General features: G+C 38.0%; 1 protein-coding gene across 3 annotated transcripts in view; it reads left to right on the forward strand.

Moving 5' to 3' along the window:
* Nucleotides 1-26890, forward strand: part of WSCD2 (WSC domain containing 2) — a 328534-nt gene that overhangs the window by 293561 nt on the left and 8083 nt on the right. For all 3 annotated transcript variants that reach the window (XM_075178503.1, XM_075178504.1, XM_075178505.1), the window contains one exon: nt 2978-3178. In XM_075178503.1, coding sequence (XP_075034604.1) covers nt 2978-3178 — 201 coding nt within the window. The remainder of the gene's footprint in view (nt 1-2977; nt 3179-26890) is intronic.

The following is a 26890-nucleotide window of genomic DNA, read 5'->3' on the forward strand; positions in this document are numbered from 1 at the left end:
ATGAATGACCAAGTTCACCTAAACTTCTGGATATATAGATTTGCACAGCAAGAAATTTGCATTGGTGGAGGGGAGATGTTGGGTAGAGTGGAAGCATTCCTAGTGAAGTACAGAATAGTTGATGAGCACCGACCATATTTAATTTTCCTGACAATTGATATAATAACATGAGGGGTGGAGAGGACACATTTTCAGGTGCGTTACTTCCCACCTCCACAAAAATACTTGAATTCTGCACCAGCCAATGGATAAATAAATGCATAATTTAAAATTACATAGAATGGCCCCCACATCATCAACCAGACGTTATGTTTTATTGCAAATATTAAGATTTGCTTATAATATGTAGAATTATTATTTTTTTTTCGTAGTTGGTCAATATTTAAAAATTACAAAATCTTCAGGGGCACAAATTCCCTGGGGCAAAACTTTAAAACTTGGCATTGTCACTGGAAATTATTGACAGTTGGCAACTATCAGTTGCCAATTATATAATGACACAATATAGTAACATGACAAAACAAAATGAACAAATAGGAATAGAGATAGCGAAGAGCTCTGAGCTGTGAATGGGCATTCCACAAAGATGATTTATAATAATATATCACTGTGAAATGCTTAATAGACCAGAGGGGACATTTACTAAAGTGTACTTTTATGAAACTGCCAGTTTTCAAGGTTTTTTGGCAGTTTTCAAACCGCCAGATTTATTAAAGGAAAAATCACTGGAAAATCATCATTTTACAAAGACCCATATTATAAATTACCATCTCAATTTTTTACATGGCAAAGGGCTGGATAAAACACCAGAAAAAAAGAAATAGATGTTAGAAGCAATATAGCTCAAGCCGTTTGGCCATTCAGAACACAAGAGGAGGCAAAATACACTTATTGAATATGAGGGCAATCATTATTTATTAAGGGGGCAAACACAATTATTAATTATATTATGGGGCAAAATAATTGCATGATTTTATTAAGTGGGAAATATTTTTTTAACATTATATTAAGTATACAATATTATTATTCTAATTATATTATGGTGGCAATACTATTTGATTGCTAACAGTCATTAACTTATTTATGACAGGGACAACATTTATTATTTCATTATGTGAGCACCAATTATAGTGCACTCTTGTGGCACTACAAGTGCTTGCATGCATTTGCGTCCATGTGCATGCTGGCACTTGTAGTGCCACAAGTACGCACTATAAATGTTGGACACATTCTGAAATAATAAAGGTTGCCTGTGTCATAAAGGACAGTTCTGAATCAAGGATGACGCATAGGCAATGAGCCTGAGGGGAAGGGTTTGTTGTCTTGCTAATACAAATAGAAGGTAGCTTCTGTTGAATGGTGGTAAAATTATTAGCTCAGTTTTTGAAAGATTATATCTGAAGCAGTGAAAGGACATACGAGATGAAATTGCAGAAAAACATTCAGTAAAGTGCGCCTACACAGGTGAAAGTTCCTAAAGGATATATAAATTTGGATATCGTCCATGTAGAGGTGAAACTGAAGTAAAGGAGCTTATTTGCTTTCCAAGAGGCATACTATATATAGAGTAAAGCAGAGGGCCATGGGTGGGCTTTGTGTCAGTATAAAAATGATAGAGGAAGCAGTGGGGAAGAGGATCCAGAGAAAGGATTACTGATGGAGTGGTTTGATAAGTAGGAAGAGAGCCAGAAAAAGAAAAAGTTCTTGGGCATTGATGGCGGCAGTGGGCATGGTGTGGGATGGTTGAGAAGGGATTTAAATGTATTAAATAGGCATTTGGGGTTAGAAGCTTGAGCATAGATAACAGATTGGAAATATATGTGTTTGGCAGTGTTCTGAACAATAGAATGGGAGAGAGAGCAATATATTTGAGGAAGTAATGAAAGGTTTAAGAGTTTTGCTAATGTTCTACATTAGAGGATAATTTTTGAAATTATTTCCTTAGCTAGCCATAGCATAATCAGAGAAGAAAGAGTAGCAGGAGTTACTTGATCAAGGGCTGTTTCTAGAGTGCGATTAAGATGTGAGCTTGCCAGATCAAAACAAGAGAATGTAGAAATTGGGGAATGACGTTATTTCAGAGAGGTAGAAAGTTGATGAAAATTAATAGAACAGAGATTTCTTCAGGTATGAGGAGGCTTGGTTGAGTAAGAGTGCAAAGAGACTTTTTTTTAACTTTTTATTCTTTTAAATTTCACTTCACATTCCTTACATACACAATTTCAGCAAGCCTGATCTAATCCTATAATTATTATCCTTTACCTATAAAGCATACTTGCCAACTCTCCCGGAATGTCTGGGAGGCTCCCGCATTTTGCGAGAGTCTCCCGGGTGAGTGTGGCAATCTCCCGAATTCTGCCCACTTCACGTTTGGCCCCGCCCCCCGCTGTCAAATGACGTCACAGGGGGCAGGGCCAAAATGCTGCAAATTTTGGCACCCCGCCCACCTCCACTGGCAGGATCCCGGAAGAGAGCTGAAGAAAGTTGGTAAGTATGTTATAAAGTTGTCAACATATAATGAAAGATCATGATACAAATTATATACAAAGACATGAAATAGAAGACAGCAATGACCCTGCCTAAATCAACTCCCAATCTAAGAGATGTGGAGAACACTTGGTACACACGGTAGGGGAATAATTAGTATTTAAAATGCCTATCTTTTCAATGTTGTCCGTTACTAATCCGAGTCACTTGAGTAGAGTGCATCTTATACATATGGCCCCTTCTACTTAGAGAGGCAGATAAAATAAGTGCAGTACAGGGAGGGTATGATGCTCAATGTGTTTAGCAAACCAATATGTGTACTCTATCGTTGTATGGATTCCAAGAAGAGAAATCAGCATTGCATTATCCAATCTGAAAACATGCGTCTTGATGTGCGGTTTCTACTTTGATAAAATGTACAGGTTGAAAATATGCCTACTATAAGTGTAACTGTCTTAAATTGCTATGCTCTTTCATGTTTGTTGTATAGGCTTTAAAGGAGAAAGAGACCACTGGCGAAATGGGCGCACAGTTTGCATTAAGACTCATGAAAGTGGGAGGAAAGAGATTGAGGCTTTTGACTCTGCCGTTCTACTCATCCGGAATCCATATAAAGCCCTAATGGCAGAATTTAATAGGAAATATGGTGGGCATATTGGATTTGCATCACAGGCTCATTGGAAGGGAAAAGGTAAATGCTTATGTTTTTGCTAATAGACCTAGTGAATGTATTGTACGTTTTGTATCTAATAAACTTGAATAAATCAAAGATTTATTTCATATTCATACCTCTAAGAACAGCTCTGATTTTATTCCACCATTCTGTACAATGTATGCCTGCTACCTAGGGCACTGTCAGCTTACATTTATGAAGTTTTAGTGCTTATGTACAATCACTTCCATAACCATTTCAGAGTGATGCAAAATACAGATATAAATCACCCCCACTTCCCCTTTATCGCTTTCATGTCCGCTATCTGCAAATGTGTTTTAGGTGTATTACTTACATTAACAATAATGCCCAAAGATATACTTATTTAGTCCTTAAGAGGAAATAAAATATGGGCATTAATCATTCCATACCAATATAGGATATAGTATAGCATACACTATACCTGTAATATAACACAAAATTCAAGTATAAGTGACTAGTAAAGAGAATCTTTGCACCATAAGCAAACATATGAGTACAGTAATTATCAAAGTAAAGGAAACACTTGAGTGATAATTTAAGAAGCACAAAACCACCATAAATGCACCTTTTGTACGGCTAAATATTGCACTTTGGCAGAGAAGCACATTTCTAGGTCCACTTTGAGCAATGTAATACACAACACACTGTAATGTAAATAAATACATTACACACACACACACACACACACACACACACACACACACACACACACACCAACAATTTGTACATTTAATGAAGCCAGCTTTAATGTGCCATCATTCTGCTGATTAATTTAAGCCATCAATGAGGCTATAATGGAGAGAAAAACGTATTTTGTTGAAAGGGGTTGTATTAAAGGGGTAGGATGTTTTTAACTGATGTGATGCTTATAGTTTTGCACACTTGCCCCTCCAGAGGTCTTTTCTCCTCTCCACACACCAAGATGCAGTACTACTGCTACTAGTGTATGGAGCCCCATCCCAAGGGAGACATGCACGTTGAACTGTGCTGGGCAGACCTTTGTGATGAACTGGTGTAAAACCAAGGCACGTGTGCTTTATAAATGACTTCCAGTGTATATTGAATGTAGGTGCTTCCACATGTGTGCGGTTTCTCAGTTTTCTTAAGCACCTCATAATGCTTGGGGTATGTGTAATACTCCTGACAAGGGTCAATATTTTGGCTACCATGGTTAGAGAAAGAGATCTTAAACTTTGAGAGGAGTAGTTGTAGGGACTTGCTTGATAGAAGTTGAAGTGACATCTGCTGATGTTTCACTGAGAACAGTGGCTAAGCCATGACAGTCTATGAGAAGGTTATAATAAACCAGGAACAACTGTGGACAGCATTGTATACTCATTGACCTTGATGCATTGATGAAGGCAAAAGAGAACAGAACTCTCAATGATTGAAAAAAACCCAACAATTTAGGGTGTGGCAGGCTGTGTCATGAATAACAGTCTGTGCAGAACTTCACAGAAGTGGATACCATGGTTGGGCTGTAGAGCATAAACACGGTATTGCACCTATATTAAATGTTGTGAGGAAAGGGGTGGAGAGAACTAAACTGTGGTCTGCAGAACATTGCAAAACAGTAATTCGATCAAATAATCATTCACTATGTTTTCAGGAAACTGATATGGCACTTGTCTTTAGAATCCTGCTTTTTAAACCCTTAATGAAAGATTGCTAGATCTGTTTTAGCATATTGTGCATTTAATTAGAATGGCTCTACTTGTCATTTCAGAAGACAAGGTAAATTGCTAATAGAGGTGTATGAAATTGCCAGAAATTCTGTTTGTTGCAGTTTCGCAGAATTTCGGCTCAAGACCTACCAATTTTGTGTTTAGAATTCAACCAAGTGGGATTCTGTGATTCATATTGCCCAGTTTTCATTCCAGGACTTCAAGTCAATCATTCTAAAATAAGTTAAGGCAGCAGATATGTCACTGGCAACTGGATAAGTACTTGTATTAATAGAGCCCAATCACTCCGGTGCTGACAAATTGTAGTGAAATGAGGACACAGTCTTCAGAGTATAACAGGGGAAGAACAGTGCCTCTTCACTTCAGTGTGTCCGCTTGGGGGCAAATGAGCTCATTCAATTCTGTAAAAGTGCTAATATTTAAATTGGCAACCTAGTTCCCACAAAGGGCTGAATCTGGTGCTCATGGGAGGAGGAGAGGTCCTCATTAGAGGCTAATCAATATTGGATGGAAATCTCTAAGAATGGTTTGATAATTTCACCAGCGACTAGTACCCACTGCAGCTAATTCATGGCCTATTGTAGAACTCTACATAGAAAAGTCACAAACACACAGAAAGAACAGCGCTGTAGGAAAAGTCATAAATATATATAAAAATCTTTAGAGAAAGGTGGGCTAACAATTACTCTCCCAAATCAAGAAATAAAAATAAAAAGATTGGGTTTTAAAATAAAAACATGTTTAATATACATATCACCATACATAAAAAAATATATAAATAAAAAAGAAAGACCTATTAATATATTAATGTATGATATAGGTTCTGTCACCAAGGCTCCTTTATATTTGCCCCTGCTCCAATTGGAAAAACAAAACCAGGTATAAATAACCTATGCACTTGAAAATTTAACAAAAGCTTTTAGAAAGTCCTGGAGTCCCAGGATGAAATGCGTCAGTGCAAGTTCCTAATATTATCCCTGCACGATAGGGAACTAATGAGGTGGAATCAACCTTTCATACTGACTTGTTTCCGGACAGTCCAAAGTGAAGCAAGCACTCAACATTGCTGCCGGTGTAAGTGATTGATTATTATACAAGCAGTAGGATTTTGTTGAATTTTTAAGTGCATAATGTATGAATAACGGTTAATTATCAGTAAGATAAACTCTTTTTACTGTTTATGGAAGTGAAGACTATTACCATTTATTAAGGTCCTCCATTTTTTTATTCTCGAACCAAAAGCATCATGGACGCTAATCTAGGTACACTTGCCCATATTAGGTGTGCATTGGGACCAGTGCTGATTTTGCACTGTATATTGTGTGTTTTTCCATAAAGGACCTTATCAATGTGTACAGAAGTGGGACAATGCTGACATGCCAGGGCACTGATGGTCACATTAGCCTAGAACAATCCTGGAATACTGTAAGCTCCTTAAATAAGGCTATGTGACATTGGTTAATGCTTGGTGATCAACGTTTTATGGTTTCATGTACTACTATTGGGCTAATTCTCCAGTGGGTGTACTTTTTAGGCAAATTGAGACAGGTTTTTAATTATTTCATAAATCCCTGAAATTCAAATTTCAGAAATTATTTTATTGATTCGCTTATCTCCATTTGCTAATGAATGCAAGCCATTCCTCTCCTTTATCACATGGTAAAGTCTTGTTATCCTGATGTGAGTATACTTCTCCATATGGCATGGCTATCCTAGTCATCAAGACACATTTTTTTTAATAACCATTGACAAAATATCCCATGAAATTTCTCATGGAAAATGGTATTGCATCCCTCTAATAATCCTATTAAGGCACATTATTTTATTGTTTCCTCTATTTTGGTGCTTTTGCTCTCAGAACATTCCTGTCTTCTAAGATATAGCCAATCCACAAGGCAATATTGCATTATTCACATGTTGTCAACTATACATAATCAATGTTGCAATGGAGAAAGTTATTTCCTACCTTTAATTCCAACCCTATTATAGCTCTAAATTAGAGATGACATTAACTGCACAATTAATTCCCGAAGTCAAAATTAATTGTAAATTCTCTTGTATTTTATACCGTCCATTACAATCCATTCTTCATTCATCATTCACCACAGAACTTCACACATGCCCCATAATAATTTATTAGGCATAATTGCTGTTCCCCTAAGAAGTGCAATGCTAATTATATACTCTAAAACAGATTGGCTTTTATTATAACCAGATGTAATGTATTGCTAAAATGGCAACTTACCTCTGATCTTCCTTATGTCTGCAAAATACTGTATTACTGTTAATATTAACGTCCTTGATACACCTAATAAAATAATCTTAATACAATCTGTTTATCAGAGAGGTAGTGAATTATAAATACAGCCAGTGTAGGGATGTTTTTTTCAAATGTACTTTATTTATATAAGTCAATCATGTTATTGTGATAAAGTTGTTATTGCATTGAAAGTGACAATGTCCTTTTCCATTAAACAGTTGAGCCCCAGGTGCTAAGACACAAACATAATAAAGAAAGCACTCACTTGTGTATCTAAGAAAGTCATTTCAACATCATTTAATATTTAATAATGTATCTTCAACATAATTGCCATGAATATATCCTAGACACAAACCTCCCTTACAGATGGTATATGCAGACTCAGTGTATGTGACCCATGGAAAATTCATAATACATGTATGTTTCATTGTTTTATATGTGATCCAAAACTCTGTTTCATTTAACTTATTACCAGTCTGTAAGAAGTGTAATAAATGATGAATGGTAGTGTGATTAAAATATCATGGCTAGAGTATCAATACAGGAATGGTCAGTGGACTCACATTAAGGTAACATTTTAAGAGTGTAAGGTGGAAAAAAAAAGAAGAAGAGAGAATACATTTGGTGTACGTAAAGTGCTGCAGGCATAATATTTCATGTGATATGTTTCTTTGGGGGAGATTCGATTAGCCGTGAAGTGTCTCCGGAATGTCCGCGAGACACTTCATGGTGGAGATTTGACTGAAATCTTCGCTCATTTTTCCTTGCATGACAATGAGCGGAGATGTCTACTGTAATTACCAGCAATGTGCTTGGCGCAATGTCCACGCGCCACCTCAACGGCAATTGAATCTCTCCCTTTGACTCTACACTTAGTACTTATGTCATTGTTTAAGATAAATTTGTGTAAATTGTACAGATTATAATACTTGTATATTCCTTTTTTTTTGCTTCATTTTAGATTGTTTTTCATTTATGTTGTCATTTCTCTTTCTCTCTCCTTAAGTCATATTTTTTTCCCAGATTTTTCTTTTTGTAGACACCCTCAAGTCATGGACTGGCAAATTTTAGCCCGGAGGGCAAGCCTCGATTCAGCAGCCTATTAGGGACATTTAAAAAAAAAATGCAGGTGGCCCAGGGACTCAGCCCAAGTTAGCCAATATTGGACTGGCCCGAGGGGTAGATACCCCCCAGCCCTGCCTGCCCCTGACCTTGATACATCTGGTGCTGAATTTCTTTAAGACCCTGCAAAAGTCATTAATATTATTGTCACTAGCTGTCTACTGCAGTTCTTGTCTTTAATGCAAGGTTGGCCTTATGCTGTATCAGTAGACAGAGAGGAAGCAAGGCCACTGTTATCAGTAGGGGACGTGGCTAATACACATGGGGAGAGACAAGTTGACATGATACTTCACGTGTGTTGGTAAAATAATATTTAACTCATCACAAGATAGTAAACATAAAGAAATACACAAAATTTTAACTGTATTAATCAATATTGAACTTTGTGCACAATTTTAGAGGGCATTAGCATTATGTTTGGCCCTTGGTCAGCTGTTACCTGCAAACACCAGGAGCATTTCCCTCTACTTCTTGTGGAACCTCTTTCTGCTATAAAAATTTGTGGGAAACACAGACCCTGACACACTGGCTGTACAGTGTTCTATTGTGGTGGGCGAGTAGATGAACAAAGAGCCTGGTGCAGGGGTGGCTTTGCCATAGGCCTAGTTGTCCCAGCAGCGAATCTCAAGGCTGTCTGAAGCAGCATCACTAGTATCTTCCCTGATACTCGGCATGGTTTTAATCAGCGTAGTGGAGGGTGAACAGACATGGTCATGCATGCAGAGGTCAAACTGTTTGAGTAAACATGTTACCAAAGGAGTAAGCAAATCAGAGTCAGCAAGCCAATGGTTAGATGCAGTGGGAGCAGCCAGGCCAAAGGGAGATCCAGGAGCAGAACCAGAGGAAGCCGGGTCGGTACACAGGAGGTCAGTCAGAGAGCAGGGAAATAGGCAGGAACCGTTGAGCGTAAGAAGACCTAGATACTCTAGCCTCCCTTAAATAGACAGAGGACTCCTCCGATTGAAGGATAGTGTATTCAGCAGTCAGAACAGCTGACTGCCAACAGAAGCGGAGAGAAATGTCCTCATTACTAAGCAACGAGGACGTGATAGTCTGCACATGTGCCCAGGTTCCATGCCGGCAGGAATGAGAAGTATCGTTGCCTAGCAACGGGACGAGCGGCTTGAGGGAGGCGACTGTCCCTGGCTACCAGGGAGAGAGCAGGGACAGTGCCTGACAGGTAGTGAGGGGGTTAATGAATACAGATAATTTGGAGATTAATTAATAATGGAGAGGAGTGAATTAATGATGTTGAATGTGGTTGTTATGATATGCTGAAGGAGCTAATGATTTTGAGGAAGGGTTAAATAATGATGAGGGGGATGATATTGTGCGGTGGTCACAAAAATGCTCTTTATATTACATGGTGGTCACTACGATGCTCTCTGTATTTTATTGCAGTGGTTAGGTTGCACTCTGTATTCTATGGCAGAATGCATTCTGTATTGTATGTTGGTCATAAGAATGTTGTTTGTATTACATGGCGGTCCTTAGGATTCTATCTGTTTGTATTGTGGTCACTAGGTTGCTTGCTGTATTTTAGTGCAGTCATCATCATCATCACCATTTAGTCAGTAGAATGCTTTCTTTATTATATATGGCGGTTAGAAAAATGCTCTCCGTATTATATGGTGGTCAGAAGAATGCTCTCTTTATTGAATGGCAGTCATAAGAATGCTGTTTGTATTACATGGTAGTCCTTAGGATGTTCTCTGGGTTGTATTGTGGTCATTAGGTTGCTCTCTGTATTATATGGCAGTCACTAGGCTGCTCTCTGTATTATGACGGTTACAAGGTTGCTCTCTGTATTGTATGGCGATCATTAGGATGCTCCCTGTATTGTATGACTGTCATTTGGATGCTGTCTGTATTGTATGACTATTAGTAGGATGCTATCTGTAGTGTGTGACGGTCACTAACCTAAGAGTGCATCCTGTATGAGAGAACATTTCTTTCTGGTCACTAGGATGCCGTCTGCATTTATGTTGGGCACATGATGCTCTCTGTATTGTCTACACTGATGTGATTAGGGATAACGAGTTACAAACTCTTCCTACTTTTGTGTTGACCCCATCTACTGTTCATTTGGTCCCGCTTACATGAGCTCACTTTTAGAATTTTTTCCAGGGCCCTTTAAGCTCCCAATCTGCCCTTGGCCTGGTGGATAGGCATTTGCATATCTTCAGCAGCAGGTACTTTTGAACCTATGTTTGCCACATGGATGAAACCTTTTATGTCATGTTTTCCTACTGTTGGTGTGTCTACACCATCTTGCAGATGCTGTTGCTGCTGTGTTGATGCACCATATTGCCATGGTGGTCCTGTAAATGTAAATTAACTCCTATTAATTATGACTCTACCAATGATCAAGTTTTGGCAGTAGTTTGTTTTTCAGGAAATCAATTTTCAAATTAATTATTCCTATTTCAAAAGGAAAGGTCATTTCAAAAGACATTTTGAGACTTTAATAAAAGTAGTTTATAATGTAACGGTGTTAAATGTGTTGTCATATTTTATTTTTTGTATAATTTATGTTTCAAAAACATGCATTACAGAAGGTGTTGCTCTGTCTCATTATATATGTATTCTAGAACATCATCAATTCTAGGTATAGATGCAGATGGTGGGTGCTGTTAATTACGGCTATTTGTAACTTAATGTTGTGAAATGAACTCCATTTAAGAGATGTCAAATATTGAAGCTGATTGCACAGCTGTTGTCTTTTATGTCTAGTGTAATAAGTATATTTTGGCAGTCGATTTGTAACTAGCTAGTGATGGCCCTAAACCTAAATTCTCACTTTAAAACCACCTTTTTATGTCAATTTTCTAAGGAAACTTTATTTGTTTAAAAAGGTACCAAAAATAACTGAGACAGTCCATGTATTTTTACAATCTCAATTGATTGCAGATCAATTTGGCACATCTGATCTAGACTTTATTTTTGCAGAATTTCTTAGCTCTATCCCGATCATGCCACTTCGGCTGAATACCTAATAACAGTTTCCAATTTGGCCACACACATGGATATCCAAATTAGACAGTTCAAGTTGTTTGACGCTTTGGTACAATAAATGATAGACATCCATCAAATCCCAAACATTCTATTTGCACTGTTTAGCTTGAGTTTGACCCAGAATGTGTGGCTTACACTGGCTTTCTTGATTCGTGTTGATAATGATGGTTTGAAATAGAGAGTTGGAATTCACTTCACTCATTTCTCATATATTGGGATGATTCTAACCCGAAAAAAGAAGGATGCAATGTTTGCTGTGCACAAGATGTATATTGAAGAATTATTTTTTTTTGCATTTTGCACCTTTTTTTTTACCATACTTCAAATCATCTCCTGAAAGTAGAATTACCTATATTTCTGGGTAATAGATAAATCAGAAGAGGTGTTCTGTGCAAAAATGTAAATGTCACATCAAAGTCCAACCTCCTACCACTTTAGGGGGTTAATGTATAAATGTCTGGATTCTTCAACTCCGGCGTGTTCAGCGTCTTCGGCGATTAAATTTAAAGCGGCTCTGCATTGTAAAGGGAAGTTTCCCTTTACAATGCAGCGCCGCTTTAAATTTAATCGCCGAAGACGCTGAACACGCCGGAGTTGAAGAATCCGGACATTAATACATTTACCCCTAGGACACAGTTTTCAACACATAAAACTTATTTTTTTTTTCTTACATAATATTCAGTTTACCTTTAAGTGGAAATGGCTGTGTGTCTTTGGGCAAAGCAAGTAACGCTAAATATATGTACTTTCCACCCTTTTATCGCATTTTAATTATCTTGCTCTACAAAACCAAATCTAATTTTTGCACCGCTATGGAACAGCAGGCACACTCTGTAAACTATAAGGAATGATCTCTGCCCAACTTATCCCATTAGCTGGTGCAAACTTTTGCACCTCTGCAAACACTACCATATTGACCTGCAGGCTCATGCACATTGGTGAAAAGCTAGGCACACCAGCATAAGATAATTCCCCTGACAACAACAATGTAAATACTGGCACTTTTTCATAAATTACCTGCTAAGTGTTCAAGCCAACAGTTTTGTGTTTGTAAGTGGTAAGAATTTCTGAATAAATCCATATTGATTCAATGATGTAATAAATAAAATACAAAAAAATGTAAAATGGGAGGTGAATCCTTTTTATAGCCATTATAGATGCATTCCTATTCTGTTCTGTTTCTCTGGGGCTTCTGGTATTCTAGTCTCAATTGCTCATTATAGTATTCTAGTCTCAGTTGCTCAACAACACTTGATTTTAAATCAATAAAAAAGAAGATTACTAGAAGTATGAGTAGACCATTGATGCCCCTGGTGAAATGGTTAAACATTGACAACTATGTTAATATTCTGTTTGCATGCTCAAAAACAATAACACTTCAGTGTTGATCATATCAACGTTGAGAGATTGATTACCTGAATAACTTATTTCTACCAAAATCTGGAAACGATGGGTCTTTGTGTTATTAGTTTATCATCACTTGACAATTCTGAAAAGATTGGCTATAGGGAAGGTTTCCAGATCGAACAATAAACGTTTGCTGAATGACGTGAAACTAGGCTTGTATCAGAAATTATTTTCTCAGTATAAAGTTTTTCATTTTCTCTTCCAAAATAATGGAAAGTAGAATGTCACTGGAGATGCATCCTCCATAACCACTGGCTATGTGTGTAGGTTTATTCATCTGTTATGTGTGTATGTTTACTCATCTATTATTATTATTATTATTATTATTATTATTATTATTATTATCATATCTATTTTTATCTCATAACCGTTTAACTCCTTATTGTATGTAATAATGTGTGGCCACTTGACTTGCATTTCAAAATGTATTTGCTAGAAGAGTAATTTTAAAATATGCAAATATTTATTTTTAATTAATCACTAGAAGGTCTGATGTTTGTCAGACTATATACAATTTCCCACAGTCACTCTGTTCTAACCAATTTCCTTTTACTTGGTCTTCTGCATACTATACATAGTTTATTACTATTTCTATTTCACTATTTCACACTACTGGTATTACGTATTTTCTCCATGTCTCCAAGTCTTTGATTAAGTGGTGCAGTGCTCAGTCTTAGTAATGTAGGCCCTGTAATTGTGTACAGATAAGGCTATTGATTATCCTCAAATGTATATATCTTTTAATTAGAGATAGGCGGGTTGGGTTTCAAGGAAACCGAGCCCGCCCGAATTTCCGGAATCCGATTACCGAGCCGAGTCGGCTTGGTACTCTCGCGCCTATACGGATTCCAAAACGAGGCAAAACGTCATTGTGACGTTGTGGAATCTCGGATCTCGCGAATTTTAGAATGAATAAATACCCGCCTCCACGGTGATCCAGCGCCATTTGAGAGAGGGGAAGGGGTAGGTGGCAGTAATTGAGCAGGAAGAGAGGAGTATAGAGGAGGCATTTTTCCTAATTTACACTACAAAGTGTTTGGCGTGTCATATTCCCCCCTTGGAAAAAAACTAGTTGCTGACTTTTGAAATAGTAAAATATCCTCAAAGTATATCTCTGAATTTCCACTATAAAGTGTTTGTTTGGGGTGTCATATTTCCCATTTGGAAAAAAACTATAATCTTGAATGCTGAAATTCTAATATGCCAGCACTCTATATTTCTGAATTTGCACTGCAAAGTGTTTGGGGTGCCATTAAAATGGATACACAGCAGTACACATATGAGCAGGAGCAGCAAGCAGCTGCTGCCACCAGTCCTGATGGTAGTGCTCCCTGTAGGTCATCTGGTAAAGCCTATGTAAAAGGACATAGTCTTTTGATGTCAGGTAAAAAATCACACAAATAAACACCTTTTACCGTGTTGAAGAGAAAAAGAGCTGTAATAGAGGAAAAGTTAACTGCTGAAAAAAAAAAAACGCCAACATGCCATTCTACACACGCAGTGGCAAAGAAAGAATGAGGCCTTCGCCTTTCTCTATTAGTGCGAGATCTAAAAATGTTACTGAGGCTTCTTCTTGTCAAGCAAGACCAAGTAATTCGGAGTCTAAAAGTGGTGCACAACTACTGTTACGTTTGAAAGCCGAGCTGCAAAAAAACAGTAAGGCATTAAAAGAAAATGTATGTTCAGAATCAGAAATGACACCAATCCCTGAGGAGAGTCCATCCACGAGTGGTATGTGTAATCGTGACCATTCTGATAGTGTACCCATAAAGAAGGGCACTTTCAGCATTCCTGCTGATGTGTGCCCTAACAGCCCGAGTGTAGCTGGTGATACACCGATTGAGGATGCCACTTTGGAATTGGAAGAGGATGAGGGGGATATTTGTGTAACCGACGAGGGCGCTGAGGATGTTGATGAGAATGAGGTTGTTTGTGTAAGTCCTTCACCAGTGGAAGCAATTCTCGCACGTGACAAGAAGAAGGCCATTGTCATGCCTGGACATAAGACCAAAAAGCCACTTCTTATGTGTGGAATTATTTCTACTCAAATCCTGACAACAGTTGTGTAGCCATTTGTAGTGTATGTAAAGCCACAGTCAGTCGAGGGAGGGACCTTAACCATCTTGGAACCTCATCCATGTTACGCCATCTGACGAGAGTTCATGGCAAGGTGTTGGGAAAAGCTGAAAGTTATGGGAAACAATAACAAGCACTCCATCATCAGCTAGTATCTTTCTCTCACCTACATCCCGGCGCCTGCAATCTACACCCACAACACCATCCTCATCAATATCCTCAGTAGTGATCGGAGTTAGCCCTGCATCCAACTTGGTAAGGCTCGATGACCCCTGCACTATAATTGATTCCTCTGAAGAATGTTTGAGCGTTGGTCCCCCTGCTGCTGCTGTTGGGGGTGAATCTTCCTCCCATAAGCAGCCCAAGAAGAAGAGCACTAGTACTTTACAACAATTGACTGTGAGACAATCTTTTGCTAGAGGAAGCAAATATGACAGCAGTCACCCAGTCGCAAAGCGGATCACAGACGCCATGGCAACTATGCTAGTTTTAGATCTGCGTCCAATATCCACTATAAACGCAGCTGGTTTTTCACAGTTAATTGATGTTTTGTGTCCCCGTTACAAAATTCCATTGCAACACCATTTTTCACGACAAGCTATCCTGCAACTGTACCAAAATGTTCGTAAAAATGTACTATTTGGGCTTAAAAATGCCATTCTAACAACTGTACACTTAACTACAGATATGTGGACAAGTGGAAGTGGGCAAACCAAAGACTATATGACTGTGACAGCCCACTGGGTTGGTCATTCACCTTCACCAGCAGGAACAGCAGCAGCATGTACACCACTACGTAACATTTGTCACAGACAGGCTACTCTTTGTATCACCGGCTTCACTAACCGGCATACAGCTGATAATTTGTTACAAAAACTAAGAGATGTGATTGATACATGACTTATACCACTTGGACTCTCCCCAGGATATGTTATTTCTGATAATGCCAACAATATAGTGCGAGCATTACAGCTGGGTGTATTCCATCACATTCCCTGTTTTGCTCACAACATCAACTTGGTGGTGCAGAGCTTTCTAAGAAATAATCGTGAGGTGCAGGAGATGCTTTCGGTGGCCCGTAAAATTTCGGGGCATTTCAGGCATTCTGCCACAGCATGTAGGAGATTGGGCAGGGGGGCATCGGCCCCCCAGGCTGGTACAATAATGGGCTACCTTGGGCTGGGTCTAGGCTGTTTAGCATGGGGCTGGATTCCCTTGGGGGATCAGATCTGCAAAAAAATCTGGGCTCCCCCCAGGAATAAAGAGCATCATGTTTAAAATGACTAGGGCTCTTTCCACACTCTGCTGCTGTAGGTGTGGGGTAATTAGTTACAAAATAAAATTAAGTGGCATGTTGTCAGTGGTGCTTTACAGGTCCTAGCATACCAAAGCCACCATTAATACTTTTATTCATCGGCCTTATGGGAAGTTGCCTATAATACACATAAAGCGTTTCCTACGCTTTTATCGTCTGATATGCTTTAATTACATCTTAGTAAAATGTAGGCATTTTGCGTACTATTCCAAGTCACATATATTTAATATACGTGCATCTCAGAGCACTAAGAAATCTATGTGATGCAGTTTATGCTTACTCAACAGGAAAGGTCCTGTAGATCCCTAATGTACATAGACTATAATTGGACTCCCGTCAGATCTTCTGCACATAACTCTGATGCCTTTACATGGCAAAGAATGTACAGTGAGGTGCAGCATTTTAAAACTAGTTTGGGTTCATTTGTCCTGATTACATCAAATATACTACAACAGTCCGCTTACTATACAACATACACCATGAGATAGAACACAACATCACAACTGTAATGTAGCTGCAAAATTGGAAAATGTACCTTATGGCCCCACAAGGCTGAGATATATAGAACCTAATATTACAGAGTTATAGCTCTGTCAATAGCTATGAGACTGTGCTGTGAAGAAAGACTGCTTTCATTGCGATTGGCATTCAGGTGTAGTCTATTAATCTTTTTTCATTATTACTGCAGTACAGAAAATGAATAAAATGAGGGAGGGAGGAAAATAAAGTCGATCTTTTTAAATATAGTTTTCAGAATTCCCTTTCTAATAGTATAACATCAGGGAGTCTCTATGTTACAATTAAATATGCTGTATTGTAAAGATGTGTTATAGATGCATCAGGCAGATAGATATCAATGGAGGGCATGTATTTGAGATGATCACCTCTAACAGCTCTGCAATTAATTATACTATTGAATGTCAGGGACAAATGCAGGATTTGTAAATGGGGGTTTCCACACCACACTGCCAGTGGGCGTGACCAGCATGCATGGGGGCGTAGCTATAATTTTACACAGTGCTTGGCTGCTCTCCATCTCTTCCTATCCCCATAATATACATACATGGGCAATGCTGCTGTTGGGTGCACGCAGCTCGCCCTTTTCAAGAAGAGCAGTGTGAAGCGGGAGCAGGGTCCAGCCACCTCAATTATACAGTACCCCAGGCTTGGAGGGGGGTTTCCAGGCACTATGAAACCCCCCTCGGTTTGCCTATGAATGTGCAGGTTTAATACAGGCCACCTCATTCTACAAAACATATTGTGCTCCATCTGTACATGTAGTGCCTTTATGGGGTCCTGGAAACCCCATGTAATATCTTAAAAGGTTTCAGCAGGACTGTTTCAATTAATTTGGAGACAGGAACCTGACATTTTAGTGTGTACATACCGTACAGAAGATTCCCATCTTCACATCCCCCACTAACAGAAAAAAATGTACATCTGCTCCAAAACAAACTATTTTTTTAACTGCAGACTATCAGTATCATCCTGTACCAGTTCTCCATAATATCACTACTCAATGCGTCTTCATTCTGCAGTAGTGTTTCTGTCTCTGAATGTACAGCTGTTTTGTGATGCTAATCACTGCTCGGACAGAGAACACATTGTAGATTTAAAAGATATGTTGATTTACATACTCTCTGTATTTCCATTTGCATCTTAATGAATTCCATTTTGTTCACACATTGATTCCAGACTATGAGAAAGCCATAGTCATATTATTGAGCCAAACTCTACCATGAACTCAACGGGTAAGCAAACAAGAAATTATACATGTCAATCAATTGATTATACTGATGTCTTTCAAGCATGTTAATTTATTTTTACTAAGTTGTATAATCTTCATATAGATGTGACTTCCCTACAAAGTTTTAGAATTTCTAGGTATATTCAAAGTTTTGCACATATACTGTAGAATATCACTTAAACAATTTATATCCCATTTATCGGATGTTTGGAAACCTTTGAGTGAGTAGGTGCCAATTCTTGTGAAACTATTTTTTACTCTGGATTAAGTAATAACTTGTATACAATACACAATGTGCTAAAATACATGAACAGGACAAACCACAGCCTACAGAATGTAATACAAAGATTTAGCTTTGATATTAAGCCCACATAGCACTAAAAAGTATACATTAAGTTTTATCTTAAGTAGCCAACTGTGCTCTACTCGTTTAAGGAGGCTTTATTAATACTGAGAAAGATTTATATACTTCAGAATAAAAGTTCAGTTGTGTAACCAATGCTACTGTGACTCTCTGGATGGAACATTGGGCATTTTAGAGAGTGTGATGGCAAATGGGTTAATATGTGTGTCTAGGTTATATCATATAGAAGTTCATATTTAAGAAGCTACCCAGTTTCATGCTATCTGGTAGAGTAGAGCTGGATAGATCTATTGACCCTTTCTTGCTCGAATATGCTCACTTTAGCTGCCTATATATTGTTAAATAACCATCATGATCTGTTGTTATCTTGATCCTCATTTGTCTTCGTTGAAAGCTATATAAAATCAGTATTTTGTTCCTTGGCACTAATTTTATGATTGGCTTGGAGTGGTTCCAAAGCAAAGTTTTATGTGGTATGATTACACAAGGTGAATAGTCATGTATCTGTTAAATGAAACAGATACTGTGGTTAATGATTCTTTGGAGACTTCAATGGATTTAGACTATTAATTAGGCATTGGTCCTTTAAGTATCATAAGTGCACATTCCAAAGGCTGCCTCGCCTCCTAATGGTCTGTGTAGATGTCAGAGCTTCCCCAGATCATTTCTAATTATTTATATCTCAATCTTATTCTTATCGCTTGATTTTTATTGTGGAGAACGATTAGCTGGAAACCTTGGGTATAATTAACTCTTACCCTGTTGAACAAGTAGATAACTGACTTTATTGCAGTGTACAAGGTCATAACCTAGACACTCTGAGATGATATTAAATTAATCCATCATACAGTACTGTACCATTACATTTCCAAAATCACCCACACATCAGAAGCGGCTATATGAAGCTGTTGAGTTATGAACGACTATGATTTAAAATATCTAATTTGTCTGAAACCCCTATCAAAAGTGTTTTAAAATTCTAACCTCATTACTACATTCCTTGTAGCAAAGTCATTGCTAATTTATTTCCGGAATGGAGATCAGACAAGGACTATACAAATTTCAAATCATATAAGCACTGTAAGGCCAGTGTCCAGTGTTTAATTCGAAGGGGGTGATTTAAAGGTGAGTTATACAGGGTTGACAATACTGGTTTACAAAATACTCCAAAGAAGAATAAAAATCATATTTTACAGGAAATTAAGAATATTTCCATTTCATATATGAAATTCACCCTTGTTGATACTAATAATTAAAGTCATTGATGACTCATTTTGCAATATCTGATTCACTTACTCACAAACTAAGAATTTAGTTTACACTTGCACTGTTAAGGGGTGTTTGACATAATGGGGGTCATTTAGAGTTGGACACAAGTCCGTTTTTTTATGTAATACATATTTTTGTACAGCCCATGGGCACCAAAATGCATACACATATGTCCAAATCAAGACTTTTGCGTATACCTGATTTGTCTGCTTACGCCTGGAAAGGTAGAATGGAGGAGGAAGGGCTGTGCAAGCATAGGCTGAGTTCAGTGAGGGTGTGATAATGTAATCGCTATACAATTAGAGGTGGACACATACAGAGATTCACCTGGAGGCGTATCTCATGTAGATGTTCTGTCCCTAGAGCAAAGATCAATATGAATCTTTGCAGTGTTAAAAAAAATAATAATAATAATATGCAACCTCCCCCCCCCCCCCCCCCAAAAAAAATAAAAAATTGAATCAAACAGCAGATCCGATGACCTGGGCTGGTTCCCACCAATGCAGGGGGAAGAAACAGCAAAAGCAGCAGCCTTTATCCTTAAATACCAATGCTAACTGTAAAGTTTTGTTCTTGACTTACATCATACATAAAGTAAAGTTTGCTTTTGTTCCCAAAGACAGTATCTGTGGTATAGGACGCATTGCTAACCTTGGCAGACAATCGTTTGTAGCTGGTTGTCACATTATTATTATTACCATTTATTTATATAGTGCCACTAATTCCGCAGCGCTGTACTGTAAGTTTTCACCACTGTAAGGTTCTTTGTCTGGCAGATTGCAAATTATATTTCATATACTGTATATACAAAAATTTGAGGGCACAGACCTTCTGAATACCTGAAGAGGGAGAACAACTACAATATGGGATAAACATTTGTTGAGGATCACGAATAAGGCTTGTAAATTGTCAGGTTGCCTACTGATATAGATAAGAGAGATACATTTTTAAAGGTATTTAGCATACTAAATAACTGCTGTAGTTCAGACTTTATGAATGATGATGATAATTAGCCATAAATCAAGGTTTCAAATTTAAACAGAATGGGCCCAATCAGTTGCTCTTTCCATCTATGGCTGGGTACATACTACTGGTTTTTCACCCCATCATTGTGCCAATCACACGATAAATGATCTTTAGGTCCGATGTCACATTAGTATGTACGCTCCCACGATCATGTCTTATTGTACCAAAGCACATCGTATCGTTGTATAGTACAGATAAGCCTGTTCTCTAATTTTAATTGTGAGCAGTTTTATGTCGATTTCTCAAATTATCTACTTAAATGCTAAACAAGGATGGACCATTTAGCCTCTTATTTATTCAAGTTCTCACAATATTCGATGTGTATTAGTTAGGGCCGGACAGGTTAGGATTTATTTTATTTATTGCAATGAGTAAAAGTGAAAATTACTGCTTTTTAGTAAAGGATGTGTCATATACATTAATTCAAATGGTTTAAAGTAATGGAGAAACAGGACTATATCAAACATTTTTCTAAAGACACAGATCATTTTTTTTAAAGAAAACCCGCTAAAAACATATATTATCAAATAATAAATTCTCTCTCCTCTCCTTCTTTATCACTTTCCCTCTCTCTGTTTCTTGAGCTGTCTCAAGATTATTTTTACATCTATTATTCAGAATCCAGTATGGGATGGCCTTCATCAGATGTTATTTGAAAATCACCAGTTATGCTGCAATATTTATCTACTGGGGCCACTTAACAATGTCCCTCAAGATGGGTCTATATCACATGTCATGTGGGAAACAAGCAATTAAGTTACTGCAGTATTTAATGGAAATGCATGAACTTGCCTTGAACCCCTTGTTATCGATAGCTCAGCACATTTAAAAAATATAATACAATATAGCATCTACTAGATCAATGCAGAATCTAAACAATGTGATTTTCATAGATAACTGCAGGTTCCAGGACACACTTTAGGAGTTTAAAGAAAAATATGTGAGTGTTTTCAAAAATGATGTTACCAATTCAAGGCTGTGTCTCAGAGAAATATAGTTGCAAGTTGCAATGTATCAACAATGAAAATGGTTTGTGATGCTAAAGCGCAGGCACCATATGTGCCCTTGAGGGAAATTGATTCTTTTAACAAGCTGCTAAAGAAAGCAAAGAGATTATGTATATGAGAGCTATGGAAAGGAGGGGACACCCACAATATTGATTGATGAATACCTGAATGGAATAGAACAGGCAGAGATTAATAGCAGTTGAAAGCCAAAAAGATTTGTACAAAATACCTTCTCCCTTCAGCACCATTGCCAGATAGGATACAAATGTGCTCCTGTTTTATATTGCATTGAAATGAAAGGTCTTTAAGTTTTTACATTTCTTAACCATTCAAATGCCCAAAACCTTGCTATGTTGAAAACAATATTGTGCACTAGACCAGTGAAGGGAAACAGGTGGCCCTAGGGCCATATGAAGCTCTCTGAGCCTTCAACTGTGGCCCAGAGCTCCTTACTGCTTTATTGTTTGTGATACCTTGTAACACTGGCTTATCTTACATCAGAATGCCCCATTTAATGTTATTACAGATGTGTCTTTTTCTCTGATTATTTGTATCTGGGAATGCACAGTGACCTTCAGTATAGCCATATAAAAATGTACACTTACTATACCAAATTCAGCAACTCTTAAACCTACGTCAATTGCAATTGGAAGAGCAAGAAATATACTTGAATTTTAAATTATGTGTGAGAATCCCTATAGATCCTTCATCGGACTGGGCCATGTTATGCATATTAGTGAATGTCGGTTTGTAAATCCAATGAATATATTGTTCTCTTAACCATTGGTAAAAATATAGAATATAATAAACAGACGAACAACATCTGATAACTTGGGGCCTGATTTATTAAGGATCTTAACTTAAGAAACTTCTTATTTCAGTCTCCTGGACAAAACCATGTTACAATGCAAGGGGTGCAAATTAGTATTCTGTTTTGCACATAAGTTAAAGACTGACTGTTTTTTCATGTAGCACACAAATAACAACTTTCAATTTCAGTGTACAAATAAGCTATCAAATATTTGTTTGCTACATGAAAAAACAGTCAGTATTTAACTTATGTGCAAAACAGAATACTAATTTGCACCCCTTGTATTGTAACATGGTTTTGTCCAGGAGACTAAAATAAGAAGTTTCTTAAGTTAAGATCCTTAATGAATCAGGCCCTTGGTCCCTTTCTAATAAATAGAGTAAAATCAGTTTTTTAAACATTGACGTTATAATGGATAAATCTTGTATACCAGAATATTGTTGAGCTTGGGGTTAAACATTTTCCAGAAAGAAGAAGCAGCTTCACGCTGTCCCACCTAATGGCCCTAATAAATGAGCAGACTTCAAACTTCCATTTGGCTAAATCTCTGAATTGACTTATTATCTGCTGAGAACAGAAACATTAATCAGGCATTTCACAAATTACAGACGCTGACTCACATTGTCTACTGCTAATGTCCTCTAAGTTTTTCAAATACAAAAGGCTATACTTCTAGTATTGAGTTATGTAGTGCTGGAAGTGTCTGAACCCAATGCAGTAGTCTCATTTTTTTTCTTTATGAAATAGTTTAATTGCTGCAGAGGAATAAAAGTTTTGTGTGAGATTTCCAAGACATTTGAAAACACTAAACCATTTTCTTTTAGCATGCCTTGTGTGCCATTAGTAATCTTGGTAATTAATGTAGTCATCACAGCAACCGCTTAACATTAAGCAAATTGGGTGAGGGCATGACTTGCCAGGCATATGAGTTGTCATTTCTCTCTGAATCTCCTACCCACTCTCACATGCTATTCCCTTTTGTACTATGAGTTCCACCGAAGTGTAAAGTTGTAAAAGAACTTGAGTGGTTTGTCCAGGCTCTTGATGGAAATGACTGCTATGAGTCCCATTTTTTACAGAACAGTCCCATTTTCCAGTGGAGATTTTAGCACAGTGGAGTTGATGCAGAGATGGATGCATCCCAGTTGGTGTAATGAAATCACTCTGTGCACGCTCACAAAATGGGCACATGCCTATACGCCTTTGGCACTTACGTCAGTCTGCACATGTTTGTCACGAGCCACGGTGGCTTCAGGCACCACCGCGACTCGCTCCTTCTGGTGCCCCCGCATCCCTGCCGTCGTCATGATGACCGGGACGTCACTTACGCTTTGTCCCGGCCGTTGCAATGGTCGGGACGCTCTCTGGCTGGAAGCACCGCGTCCCGTCATCTAGGGTAGCCAGGCGCGCGTGCAAAGTAAATTAAGTTTATTGCCCAGCTGGACTGTTTCACTCCCCCTACTGCTAGGACAGTTTTCTATTGGGCCACATCAGTATATAAGGCAGGAAGGGGCAAGCCCTCCCTGCCAGTTATAGTCCCTGCTCCTACATAATTTCCCTGCTGTGCTGCGGTTGCTGTATTTAAATATTTCTTTCCTTCTGTTGCCAACCCCTTGCCTGGATTCTGACTTTGATTGATTGCCTGTGACCTCGACCCCTGCTTGTATCTGACGCTGCTGATTTTCTTGTATCCCTGAACCTTTTGCCTGGACTTGGACCCTGCTGTTTGCCTGTGACCTTCTTTGACCTCGGTCTGAACCTGACGCTGTTGTTCGCCAGCCTCCAAATAGCCCTATCTGGGATCTTCACTCATCCTCGGTGTAAACACCTGCGCTATGTTCTCAGGTATCAGCTCCTACTACTAGAGTACAAGACCTGGGGGCCATCAGAGCACCTGTGAGCGCATCTAGCCCTACAGGAAAAGCGGTTCCTATAGGCGAAGACCTCTGAAGCAGTTCTAGGAGTTGAGGCCTGGGACGTGAGCCATAACAATGTTAGGGTGGAACAGATGAGGGAACGGGCATTCTAGCTTAGGTCAAGTACTGTACATGAGTTTATCTAAGTTCGGCCCATGTACCTGTTAAAGAGCAGGTGCAAATGCATGCTGAGGATGATAACTTGGCTTAAACCAGGCACATATGTTGCAGATGGGAAGGAGAAGTCATCTCAAGATGTTTACAGCTCTGCATTGGGGTGGGAATGCTCTTCTTTTTTTTTAAAGACATTTAAGATAATTTTACCAAGAACTCTGCATCAGTTCCAATCTCTGGATTCCAAATACCCCGTTTCACCTTATTTGGTGCCACACATTTATATATGGATGTGTATATGTGTATATATATATATATATATATATATATATATATATATATATATATATATATATATATATATATATATATATATATATATATATATATACATACATATACATATATACACACACACACACACTCCTGTGGGACTCCTGCTTTTCTTATTTCCAACTTATATAAGCTTTACCTTGAAACAGAAGTGATTATTAGCCTGTCCTCCCAAATCCTAAACCCGCCCTTCACCCTATATAATGAGTGCTGATCTTTCCAGCACTAGCAAAGTCTTCAGGGAGCCCAATTCACAGAGGCCCTGTGGCTGTGCTAGATGTTATGTTGATCAGGCAGAGTGAAACTGTCAGCATGCGTAGCTATATTCCCATCTTTGGGACACTCTTCCTACTTGTCTCTAGGGACTCTGTGTTCTTTGATTACCAACCAGTCCTATTTCAGTCAGGTGAAAGCAGCTGGGGGGGGGCAGAAAATTGCATCTGAATAGAGCACAATGTGTTATAGTCCATCTATTCTCAGCACTTTTTATTTTAGCTCCTTTTTCCTTAATACGGTAAGGTGTATTTACTAACATTGCTCAATGGTATAAATGTTTTCTATGGCTCAATGCGCAATCAGCAATTGGCTTTTATCTGCCTAGTGCAATTTAATCAATGAAAGCTAATGTCTGATATCTTTAGTTTTAGTGTACATGTGCACCTTTGAGCAACGTTCGTCAATAACCCTTAGTAAGTGTTGAACACTGAATTACAACCCCTCTGATCATGCTACACACACTATCCCTAAAAGTGAGCACATAAGAAAGTACAATATTAGGACCCAGTAAATCATCTTAATTGAGACACACCAGCATGAGAATGATGACAGCTGTCTTTGTTACTGCTTCATACAACTTCACAAGCAGTTTCTTGAAATAGGTTGTCCAAGGTCAATTTATTTTCTGAAGCTATATTATCATAATCTGCCAGCACAAATTGCTTTGCATTACGTACAGCTGACAAATGTTTGCCAACCAATAATTTTTCTTCTATTCTAAATAAGTTGGATGATGATGATGGTGTTGATGCATCAGCAATATTTATCACTTTACTACTGACTGGTGTTGCTTATTTTCAAACTGCTACGAATATGCATTGGGACCCACTCCTCTCCACAGAAATCTTTAGTAAAAAGCGGAAAATTTGTGAGTTCTGAAATCAGAGCTTATTTGTAATTGTTATCCCCGCTGCTATGGCCTGACATTGTTCTCAAAGTGTACAAAAGTGTGACTAAATAAAAAAAGATCTGTATTACAATTATGATAGATGGTAGAGGTTAATAAGTGTTATTGTCATCTGCAATGCCCACATAGATTGTCCAGTCAATAATTTCATGATATCCACAAAACCATCATCATCATCACCATTTATTTATATAGTGTTACTACTAACTAACACACACACACATACAGACAGACAGACTAGGGTCACATTTTTAGCAGCCAATTAACCTAGCAGTATGTTTTTGGAGTGTGGGAGGAAACCGGAGCACCCGTTGGAAACCAACGCAAACACGGGAAGAACATACAAACTCCTCACAGATAAAGGCGACTTTTGTGGAGCATTTTTTTTATCTTCATGCAAGATACCATTTTCGATAAAGAAACTAACAGTCAGTACAATAAACTAGATAATGTGGGTTCCCAATGCAATATATTCCATTAGGGCTTTAATAGTAAGTGGTGTACACGAAAAGTTTTTTTCACTAGTTAGTAAGTTATAAAAATACACAAAAAGTAAAGATGCCAAAGTATTATTTGGATATTTATACGATTATGTTGCTAATGTAGCTAATGGCAGTGAAGGGACAATGTAGTTTTGTGATAGTCCGCTTGTTGCAAAAAATCCACTAGTTAAGATGGCAAGCATTGTATGTCTTGAGTATTAGAACACCTATATGGGTAATAACAAATATACAAACAATGGGCTTTTAATTTATTATAGTACTGGATTAAATTAAAGTACAGGTGTACAGATATAGACAATGTAAAAATAAAAATCTATCGGAGTCCAATACATTGTGAGTTACTGTAGAGCTCTCTTAGGATTTACACTAAAAAGGCAAATCAAGCAATGGTGTGCCAAGTATACAAAGAATAGAAGTGAAGATGAAATTAAGAATAGTGAGAGTTCAGGCCACTGAAAAAAGTAGCTCCTATTTAAATGCTAAACACATGTGACATTTCTTGATCCTTGCTGATTGGCTTTTTGATTTTCATACACTATGCGTGGACTGATTCTCC

Source organism: Mixophyes fleayi, chromosome 1 (assembly GCF_038048845.1).
Source record: "Mixophyes fleayi isolate aMixFle1 chromosome 1, aMixFle1.hap1, whole genome shotgun sequence".
Taxonomy (NCBI): Eukaryota; Metazoa; Chordata; class Amphibia; order Anura; family Limnodynastidae; genus Mixophyes; species Mixophyes fleayi.